Source organism: Ornithodoros turicata, chromosome 1, assembly GCF_037126465.1.
Source record: "Ornithodoros turicata isolate Travis chromosome 1, ASM3712646v1, whole genome shotgun sequence".
Lineage (NCBI taxonomy): Eukaryota > Metazoa > Arthropoda > Arachnida > Ixodida > Argasidae > Ornithodoros > Ornithodoros turicata.
The window spans coordinates 208031723-208043284 of NC_088201.1; the positions used below are offsets into that span (position 1 = coordinate 208031723).

General features: G+C 51.7%; 1 protein-coding gene across 1 annotated transcript in view; it reads right to left on the reverse strand.

Moving 5' to 3' along the window:
• LOC135375831 (uncharacterized) overlaps window positions 1-11087 on the reverse strand; it is a 50490-nt gene extending 39403 nt beyond the window's left edge. The window contains exons 1-2 of the mRNA XM_064608478.1: window positions 10986-11087; window positions 8834-8896 (exon numbers count right to left, since the gene is read on the reverse strand). Of these exons, the coding sequence (XP_064464548.1) occupies window positions 8834-8896; window positions 10986-11051 (129 nt within the window). The 5' untranslated portion in view covers window positions 11052-11087. The remainder of the gene's footprint in view (window positions 1-8833; window positions 8897-10985) is intronic.
• Window positions 11088-11562: the final 475 nt, after the last annotated feature.

The window sequence follows — 11562 nt, forward strand, 5'->3', positions numbered from 1 at the left end:
GCTTTTTTCTTGACACATCTAGCTCTGTATTTTTTCTTTTTTGGACAAGGATTATTTTTACTCATTCTTGTCTTGACGATGACAATAGTGCTGCCACACCCTTGATCTGGATGGGACTAGCGCTAGAGTGGTTCTTAATAATTCCGCGATTAAATCAGTTCAGAAAAGAACCGCAAGAAAGACAGATGTGTGGCTTTTTTAGGAGAAAAACGCGTTATGATTTAGTTCTCTGCCTGCCTCTCAGATGGAACGGACATGATAACTTTGTCCCTGATTTGTGTGCAATTAACAGTGATGTGCCCGTGCACGTCGGGCGCTGGTTGTTGTTCCTGTCCGTGCATGCACGCCAGTTGCTGTTTTCCGCAAAAACTGTCTTGACCTCGGGAACGAGAGTTGCACAGCCATGATTTTTTATAATTTTGCAATGCAGTTACTTTGCAAAGTAGCCGCTAGGGGGGCAGATGCGCGACCTTATAGAGGAGAAAAACATTACGATTCAGTTCACCGCCTGCCTTGTTGGTGTATTTTGGTCTTTGCTTTCATAGCAGTTTGCATTCCTCTATCTCCTTGCTTGTCCAGAGCTGTCCTAACTTGCACAGACATGCCATGATCACGACACACATGACGTCCCAGGATTTCTAGAACTGGTGTTCACAAGAAGGACGGTGGCGCCACGTGGTGTGACGCTTTGCAACTGAGTAGTGACCTGTCTGTAACCATCGACCTGGCGATGGTCAGTAGCTGTTCTGGATTGCTGTCTTCAAGATGACGTCATTGATCTTCAATAGAACTGTTTCTATCTACTCTATTCCTATCTACTCTATTCCTATCTTTTTTATTTTTTATGACGCTGGGTGCCGGCAACACACAGGGTGGTCTGGGCACGGGTTAGATGCTCCGCAATTACTGTAATGACTCACTGGATGATCCTAATTACTTTGGGGCTCCTAGTTGTTAACTGGTATTAATTGGTATTAATGGTGTCCAGGCTCCTTGGTTTGTTTTTCGGCAGTCAGCGTTCGGTGCTTACTACTCACGGAGACGTAGGCGTAGACGGAGGGGCGTAACGTTACCTGAATAGTCCAATGAGGTCGCTTTGCACACGTCACATTGGGGGCACTTCGGCGCACTACCTTTACAGCTCTCCAAGTATTTCGAAACTTTGCATTGAGGGCTTCCATAAAGATGCATGTAACCGAAACCAGAAGGCGAGCAGTGACATCATTGGAATGGCCCCAATCTTGGCCTCACTTCTCAGCGCAGTAGGCTCCTCCTTTCATACCTTCCTGCAAGGTTTCAAAATATGCATCCCGACTCATCTACGCCTTGTTGTTTTAAAAGAGACCATCAGTCTGCTAGGGGTCGCCTAAGATGTGTCCCGTTACGCAGAATGCAATTCACTATGCAACTTGAAATCAGGGCTGCAACTTGAGAACTTGCAACTTGTTATTGACGGGTGTTGTTAATAATGCGAACTATTGTTTGCACCTCGACGACGTGTTCAGCTGTCTACGGTGCATCGACTTTGTGATGCGTACGTGAATGAAGTGCTCGTACACCACAACACCGACCAAGTGACCGTGACACCATACATTAATGCAATGTGTCACAGGTAGTGAAACGGGTGTAGAGGAGGTGGTGTTCCTCTACATGAGTCCTGACCGGCGATGATGGAATGTCAAGCGGCAGCGCGCGGCAGCAGAGGCGCGTCGTCGTCGTCGTCGTCCACGGGCGGCCACATCACCCCACCCCCCCAGACGCGGGGCGGTGCATGCGGTTAAGGTCCGCGTCGATACCATGAAGAGGAGAACGATGACGACTCGTGGATGGTGGACGACTGGACACACGGCCTGTGATTTGTGTGGTGTTGAGTGATCGTTGCTGCATTGCATGTTGCTGAGTGTTGCTGGGTAAGTGCGTTGCTGAGTGGGCGACAGTACCACGACCGGTACGAAAGCCAGGGAGGACCATCGTGAAGCCAGGTGGAGGGCTGAAACTGAACTTCCTGTGTCCTCCCTGCGCGTCCCCGGTGGAACTGGGTCCCGGTGCGACTTATCGGCTAGAAGGTGGTTCGCTGCTGGTTTCCCGAAAAATTTAGGGTGATGAATGGCCGAATTATGCCGAACATGGTGTTCGTTGTTCGGGTCGGCAAATGAAGAGGAGGTGGTGCTCCTCTACATGAGTCCTGACTGGCGATGATGGAATGTCCCAGCGGGCAGATGTGCGTGGCCTCATGCTAGGACGGTACCGGTAGAACTGCTGTCATGAACGACAGCATCACGTGGGAACGACAGTACAAAGTCTCTAATACGCTTCAGAGTTAAATTTACTAGAGCTAAAGGGTTAACGAGTTGAAGGGACAATGATTTAACGCTCGAAATCATGTGGACTTCATTCGGCAATGACAAACGTCCGTTTTAGTCAAGGCGGACCGAATAATGCTGTGCATGCCCGACAGGCAGCGCCCACTTGTGGTGTGGTGAAGCAAGGACGCGCGAGCCCGTGCTGGCATGCAGCCATCGTGGTCGCACAACGAAATATGACGTACGAATATGATGACGGTAACATCGTAGTATCTCCTGAGCTTGAGGGGTTCCAGGATATTTCGGGAGATGGCGCTGTTTTCATAAGAACCATCGAATCTTGTGTTTGAAGCTTGTAATACGCGTGTTCGCTTGAGCAACTCGGTCTCCATCACATGTTGCTCCTAAGCCGCTACAAGATTTAGAGTAGCATAGCACATGCATATCAGCACATGAATATAACATCATGTATATAAGAATCCATACCGAGGACCTATTGTATACGTTCAATTTCTCGAAGTCTTAACATTGTTTCTCGTCAGGATGTTTTAGCAGTACTCATCTTTGACACACAGATAAATGGCGAGTGAATGCAAAGCATAACGATTTACATTTCCTGAACTGCGATAGCATTCATGTAATTATCCGCACTCGCATTCGCAACATGAAACACTATACGGAGTGGTTTTGTTTTGGTGATCACGAATGGGGCATGGGTGAGTGACTTGGATGTTACCATACCGATGTGAGACCTTGTGGAGCGAAGTAAACAAGGTGTTCACACCACAATTTGCAGGAAAGAACTGATGGTTTATTCCAGTGGCGGTTGCCACCAAAAACGAAAGTGGAAAAAACGTGCAGCGTGCAGGCCGCGGCTTAACGATGGCGATGCGGGCTGCTACACTGCCTCCCCCCCCAGACTCCGAGAGGAGCGGTCAGCCCAAGTGACATGTCTGGTGGCGCTCAGAGAAGGCTGAGTGGGGAAGGGAGGCGGGAGGGCTACTGGGGGCTCGGGTGGCTCCACAAAGGCTGGCTTGAGTCTGTCCAGGCTCACGGTTTCTGTTTTGCCATCAACCGAGATGGTAAAAAACTTGTCCGAACGCCGGAGAACGGGGTGAGGGCCGGTGTAAGGTTGCTCAAGCGGGCGGCGGACCCTGTCACGGCGCATGAAGACATGCGAGGCAGAAGACAGCTGCTGGAGGACAAAGGAGGATCTGGGCGAGGGAACACGAGGTGAGGCAGGACGGACGTCTGCGAAAGCGCGACGAAGCGTGTCGACGTAAGTTCCGGGGGAGTGGAGACCTCTGTTACGTCAAAGAAGTCAGCCGGGAGCCTGAGGGTAGTGCCGTACACCAGTTCGGCCGCGCTGCAGCCGAGGTCGGCCTTGACGGATGCGCGGATGCCGAGGAGGACGACGGGCAAGACAGATGACCAGTGGGCGGTGTCCTCGTGGGCCATGATGGCACCCTTTAACTGGCGATGCAGGCGTTCTACCATACCGTTAGAGGCCGGATGGTAGGATGTGGTGCGAATCCGTCGCGTGCCCAGGAGTTGGAGGAAAGCGGCAAAAAGCCTCGCTTTGAACTGGGCGCCACGGTCCGTGGTGACGACAGCTGGGGTTCCGAAACGGGCAACCCAGGTCGAAAGGAAGGTCGAGGCGACAGTGGCGGCGGTAGGCGTCGGACATGGGGGCCGCTTCTGGCCATCTGGTAAAACGATCGACGGCAGTTAGGAGGTATCGATGTCCAGCAGAGATGGGGAGGGGTCCGACTATATCAATGTGGACATGTTCGAAGCGGGAGTCCGGGGGCAGAAAACGTCCCAGTGGTGCAGACGTGTGCCGCGTGATCTTTGACGTTTGACACGCGGAACAGGCGGCTACCCAAGAGCGGATATCTGCGCGCATCTTCGGCCATACAAAGCGGGTAGCAATCAGTCGCTGTGTTGGGCGCGCTCCTGGTTGCGATAGGCCATGTAGTGAGTCGAAAACTGCGCGGCGGAGGTCGGGTGGCACGTAAGGACGAGGTGGAGTGGTGCTGGTGTCACAGGAGAGTAGAAGGTCTGTGCCAGGAACGGGAAAGTCGTCAAGACGCAGAGATGTTGTCGAGCTACGCAGGGCCTCAAGCTCGGGGTCATTGTGCTGGGCGCGGGCTAGAGCTTCTGACGATAGCGTCTGGACGGCGGCTACGCGACTCAGGGCGTCTGCTGGACCATTTTCCGATCCGGAGACGTGCTCAATGCGAGAGGTAAATTCGGCTAGAAAAGCGAGGTCGCGCGTCTCACGAGGAGAATAGCGGCTGCTGGCCGATCGCAGGGCGTATGTCAACGGCTTATGATCAGTTAGAATGGTGAAATCCCGGCCTTCCAGGAAGTACCGGAAGTGCTTGACTGCGAGGTAAACGGCTAAGAGCTCCCTGCCGAAAGTGCTATACCGCGTCTCCGCGGGCTTCAGGGCCTTTGAGAAGAAAGCAAGAGGTCGCCAGCCTGTTCCGACGTGCTGCTGCAGCACGGCGCCGACAGCTGTTGCGGAGGCGTCGACCATAAGTGCGGTGGCTGCATCGGGCGTGGGATGGGCCAGAAGGGTTACCGATGACAGCAGCGACTTGATGGACGTGAAGGCGTCAGAAGCAGCGTCGGTCCAAGCGAGCGGAAAGGAAGTGTCCCGGGACTTCCGCTTGCGGCTCTTGCGACCGCGGGAAACGTGGTCTTGGGACAGCATTTCTTCGAGGGGGCGCAGCGTGTGGGCACAGTGTGGGACGAATCGCCGATAAAAGTTGACGAGTCCTAAGAAACGGCCGGAGCTGGCGCACGGACTGAGGTTGAGGAAAATCTAGGATGGCGGCGATCTTCTGCGGAAGCGGAGATATGCCCTCGGCAGAGATAGTGTGACCGAGGAACTCTAGAGATGGTACTCCGAACTCGCACTTCGCGACGTTGACGATGATCCCGTGTGCAGCAAGCCGTGAGAAAAGTAGCCGGAGGTGTTCGATGTGCTCGGCAGGGTCTCGACTGGCAACAAGGATATCGTCTATGTACGCGAAGACGAACGGCAGGCCTCTGGTAACGGTGTCTATGAACCTTTGAAATGTTTGGGCGGCGTTCCGAAGGCCGAACGGCATGCGGACGAATTCGAAAAGGCCGAACGGGGTGGTAATGGCCGTTTTCGGCACGTCTTCGGCGGCGACGGGTATCTGATGGTAGGCCCTCGTAAGGTCAATTTTCGAAAAGGTTCTCATGCCGTGGAGGTTGCCGGTGAAGTCTTGAAGACGCGGGAGGGGATAGCGGTCAGGAATGGTGACTAGGTTTAGGGCGCGATAGTCACCACAAGGCCTCCAGTCCCCGGTCTTTTTGGGGACCATATGGAGAGCCGAGGACCAGTTGGCGGAAGAAGGGCGAGCGATGCCGATCTCCAGCATGTGCTGAAACTCGGCCCTGGCAATCTTCATTTTCTCAGGTGCCAAGGGGCGTGGTCGAGAGAACACTGGTGGGCCGTTCGTCACTATGTGGTGCACAACCTCGTGGCTCACGGGCTTCGTCCAGTCCGGAGACTGCGTGAGCGATCGGTACTCGCGGAGAAGTGCAGCATAGGGAGCAGGAACGGCTGGAAGGGATGTTCCGCAGAGGTCGCGACAAGGTTGTGCGGCAGATATGGCGTGGACGTGAAGGTGGGTGTTGTCATCGACGAGAAGGCGGCGGGAAACTTTCACAGAAAGGCCGAAGTGATGAAGAAAATCCGCGCAAAGTATCGGCTGGGAGACGCTAGCGACGAGAAACACCCAGGGGAAGACTCTTCGTAAACCGAGGTTAACGTTGAGGAACTGTTCTTTGTAGACAGGTATGGTAGTGTTATTAACGGCCATCAAGTGAAACAGCGGCTCACGACGCCGCTCATTAAGGGATGCGGGCAAGACGCTAACAGCGGCCCCGGTGTCGACAAGGAACCTAGTTTTGGTGGAACGGTCGACAACGAAGAATAGGCGACTTGCAGCTTGAGGAGGGGAAACGCCGGCCGCCATCAACGGTTCCCGGGTGAGTTTCCCGGCCAGCCGCAAGGGCGCGTACATCGCTGAGCGGCGTCGCCGAAGCGCTCATGGTACCAACAAGGTGGTGGGTTGGAGTCGTCGAACGGAGACTGGCTTCGGCCGTCTTGTCTTCGCGGAGAGTGGCGGAAACGGCGGGAGCGGCTGGATCTTCTGGGAGACCGGCGACGGCTATCGGGGTAGCGCAGGGCAGCGACAGTCTCGGAGAGGCGTTGGATATCCGCTCTCACGGCAGCCATGTCGCTCGTACTCGCAAAGGCGGCAGGTGAAAGCGGCGGCACCGTGCCCTGATGCAGAAGGCCTGGAGAGGAAGTAGGGTGGTTATGGCCGACGGCGCTTATGCTTGCTGCAGGAGAAGCGACCTCCATGACCTTGTCGGCAAGGCCGGCCAAGTTACAAAGTGGCAAGCTGGCGGCTGTAGTGAGAACCATCTGTACGGTTGGGGGTAGCCGTTGCAAAAATAGCTCGCGAAGCAGTGCTTCGTCGAAAGAGGCTGAGCGATCCGCCAGGAGAGCCTGCATGGCGCGAAGTAGCTGCGAAGGTCGTCGGTCACCGAGTTCTTCGGCATTCAAGAGCTGCTGCAGGCGCTTCCGCTCTGACATCATAGTCCGCTGGAGAACAGCAGTGCGCAACTGGTCGTAGGGCGCCTGAGGTGGAGGGCTTGCTATTAAGTCGGCAACGTCCATGGCTATCTCTGGTGGTAGGGAAGAGACGATGTGCCGGTACTTGGTGAGTTGGAAGTAATTCCAGCGAGCAGGAACTGGGCTTCGACCTGCTGGAACCAGATGTGGGGTCCTCGATGCCAAAATGGCGGCAATCGAACAGCGACGTGGGACATGGGAGGCATCGCAGCAGCAGAGGGGGCGGTTACGCCAGGCGGAGGGTGTTGCTGGTCGCCAGCAGGGTTCATAGCAGCGGTGTTCTTCTTCGGGTCACCAGAAATTGTGGAGCGAAGTAAACAAGGTGTTCACACCACAATATGCGGGAAAGAACTGATGGTTTATTCCAGTGGCGGTTGCCACCAAAAACGAAAGTGGAAAAACGTGCAGCGTGCAGGCCGCGGCTTAACGATGGCGATGCGGGCTGCTACAACCTCTAATTGCTTTGACAGGTGTTACCAGTGTTTCGTGAAAGAACAGTCGCTGACGCGGGCGGATGTTTTATTCCTTCGCAGTGGAGATTGGCGGGAGGGCGGGGGTGCTGGTTGATCAGAAGCGGATTCGCTTGTTTCGGACCATCTAGTTACGCTACAGAGCGCTTTTTCTCGCTCTGCCCGGCATCCTAGGGTTCTGTTGAAACTCCAACAGAGCACTGTCGTCACTTCTGTGTCTTGCTAGGCGGAGCAATTGTGTGCGTTGGGCCGATTCGCTCAGTCTGCCGGGTCCTCAAAATGGTATCCCTCAAGCTCTATAGTGGAACGCAATTGTTTTTTGCAAATGGGCTCGGTTCCTCCGCGCTCAATGTTCTTGCTTTGTAGCGGGATCGGATCTTGGATCAAGCTCGAACACTGGAATTCACCATAAAGCGGTAACCGCATGCCGACGATTTCTCGACGGAAAAACGGCCCACTTCCCCACCGGCATGACAACTCGACGGAAAAACGGCGGGATGAACCGCATGCACAGATTTCCACTACGGCGGGCGGTGGCGTCCAAGCGGGCGTTTCGTTACTCCGTGTTAAATTTGACTTCAAATTAACTGATAAGTATTTAGCTACACATAGAAAAGTTATAGTGGCACACAGAAGTTGTTCTTGCGGTCAAAGCATATTCGCGAAGCAAGCGCTACAAAAGCGCCCTCAGACAGCAGCGAGCGGACGACAGCATCCTTCCCACTTCCCAGGTTAGCCATACGGGCATCCGAAATGCCCGCCACTGGTCCAGCACGTCCGCTCGTGGAACGACAGCCCGTGAAGCGGTCCTATTGGCTGCCGTCGAGCGGCCGCTTCCGCTCTTCGCCGAATTTTCCTGTCCACCGCTGTCGTCGAGAAATCGTGAAGTTCCCATTGCTCGCGTCGGCTCACCGGAAAAACGGTGACGGTGGCCGTTTTTCCGTCGAGAATTCATCATATGCGGTTAGAGCTAAACATAATAAAACTTCGTCGTTAGCTAATGTTTGGTGGCACTGGGAGTCTGATGAGCATCTTCTCGTTATTTCATAACGCGCGAAGAACGCGTCAGTTCCCCGTGGTTTGTCACGAGATCCCACACGATGGCCAATCGCAACATTTATTCACAATCCAAGGCAACCAAAGGATGACCAGGCAAAAACCTCTCTTTACGGCCATCTAGAACCAAACAAACAACCGTGTGCCCGATCTGCCGAGTGACGCGTCAACTTAAAAAAAAAAAAAGAAACATAAAAGCTATAATGAACGTAATGTTCAGTTTAGCATCCGGTAGGACTATTGCAACCGAGTGTTTCCGCTCGAGGTTTCGAAGCGCGTGTGTGTTGAGGGTGCGGGAACAAAAAACATTACGCTGAACTCACATTTCCTTGGATTGGATACTTGTGGTAACAAAGGCGGAGTGTGACGCACCCGAGGTGAAGTCCCTAAGGAAAAGAGAACATACCATTGCACAGACTGACTGTGTGATGCGTCTGCTCAACGATGCATGTGGCAATGGAGAGAAGAAAGGCGTTACTTAATCCAAAACATCGTCTCGCACGACGTATAAAAACAGCGTTGTGTACACGCGTAGAGGGTTTGTGCAGAGCAACCTAAGTGGGGCCCGTGACTCGCTGTATAGTGGCACGACGTACGGCTCGGTACAGAGTCAACTTGAACGCCGCACCAGCCGGCAAAGTCGGAAGAGAGTTACCCTGGCAGCGCATAGCAGAAAGCAACGCCTTCATAACGAGGGTCCCCCCTCTAACTGTAAACAGATTACCAAAACACCCTCTGCCGTTAGTTCCACTAAGCACCACCAGTGTCCAAAGGCCGGAATGGCGTTCACGTTAACTCTGATTCGAGCTGTAGAACGGGTGGCAGGCAACGAAGCATTATGCGTGCTAAGCCTACGAAAATCTAACAAATTCAAGCCAGGTGCAACAAAATAAAGAGATGAAGGAACGAATAACTGAGAGACACGGGACACGCAGACAAACACGAAGGGTGTGTCTCTCGAGCGTGTCTCTCGGTTATTTGTTCCTTCATCACCATGCACCAGTTAGTCGACGCCCTCTCCCTTTTGCCAAAAATAAATAGAGTGACGTCAACTTTGGTTGTATCAATGTCATCATGGCGGTCTCTGAAGGATTGTCGTGCAGCTATATTAGCATTGTTGTCGAACTCGCGTTCCGATTTCTAGATCTGAAAGCGCCCTAGCAGTACCTACATACAATTCCCGGAGAACTGCCGTATTGAAATCGGACAGCCTATTCTAATGCACACAAGCCCAAGCTTGCGCCGCTATATTTATTTTGTGAAGCTGAGTTTAGTTCACAAGACTTTTGTGTACTTTCGGCACTTTTCTTTTCGTGTTTGGTTTTTCTGTCGTTTTGTAAGCTTTCACGTTGTGTTGCACCCAAGCAGGGGTGGGCACTAATAGTAATACTGTGTATTATGATACTAGCACTCTAATACTTTTGAGTATCTGTATTATGTATCATAATACTCATTTTCGAATTGCATTTGTATATGTTTATAAGTAACAAAATCGAGGTATTACATGTATTATAATACTTTTGATGGTGTAATGCTTTCCCAGAGGTAGTAAGCCCGACCTGCTCAGTGTCACAAATGCGCCTCATCAGTAATTGTTTGTGTCCCCACAAACATTTCGACAGGAACACGGCCACTGTTGTTCCCCTGCCCAAATTATCCCAAAGGGCTTGACCTCGGGGCCAGAGGTTACTGGAGGATTCCCAAATTCCTTCCAGTTCAGCGTCCGTAAGGATGAGTCATCCCATTGCAAGCCCTTTGTCGTATGTAAGAGTGCGTCCAGTCACCCTTGTACACGGTTGCACTATGGACAGCCACACTCTTGCACGGTCCACATTTTATCGTCCAGACTGGACGAAATCAAGACTGTGCCACACTGAGAGCAAGCTGTTCGCTGTGATCGAATCCACTAGCGCCATGTCATCATATTCGCAAAGACAATCCACTACAGAGAATACCTGTGAGAATATGCTAAAAATATAATGTCCTGAAATAAAACATGATTGGAGAATCACTGTTTCGACAAATAATCCACAAATTGCATATATATTTCGCTTCCCCAAGTTTTGTTTCCCATTTCCCCAAGTTATGTATCAATGCATTACTAGTATTACTCACGTAATACACAAAATAAGAGTATTATGTATTACAATACTGATTATAATACAAAATATCAGTATTACTGCCCACCTCTGCACCCAAGCAAGCAATCTGACAGTGGCTCTCCGGAACATCAACGTCGAACTGACAAGTACTTAAAGAGTCTGAAAGCTCGACGTTGACGAAGTGATAGGGTGTACCGGTGGCGGGACTCGAAACCACATTACTACACCTGTCTGATTACCGATCAGTTGTGAGCAACTAGAGAGCGGTGGGTTCGCCGCGTTTCGTCACCTGCCCTCTTTCAGATCAGCGCTTATACTTTGGTAAGCCTAAATGTTGTGATTTTCATAATTGTTCCTTCAGACCCGTACTTGCCTTTTGTATGGAGGAGGCATCCACAGAGTAGCGAAACATGATATCTTTCATGCATTTTTCAAACATCCTGGTTGCCAAGAAAGCGGCCTTAGCATTCGTGATGACGCCTACACAGAATATAAATACAGAGTTCAGTTGACCCGTAGAAGAGGTTCATTAAGGGTCCAGGTCGAAGCAAAAGCCTCAGGTCAGGAACCTCCGATATTAACAAAGACCACTCTTCTACTGTGCAACGTCCTCATCAATGGCAAGTGTGTGCTAAGAAAAAGAAATGACACTGTCTTATTCCCCTTGCTGCATAGCTGCCCTGTAACCACGATATCGCTTCTGAGGTAGAACTGTAGGGGGTAGAACACGCTATTACAACAATTTTACTGCGCTAGTTCGAAAAGGATATTTATAATTTTCGGAGTATAGAAAGTCTAATACGATAGAAAGTAAAAAGCAACGCCAAAATCCTACTTCTGTCTTTCTTACCTTGATGGCGTTGTTGTATTGAATTGAATTTTAGTTGAATTTTTATTGGAAATATAAAAGATTAAATGCATGAGACAAATCATACAAGATGGAGGGCCCA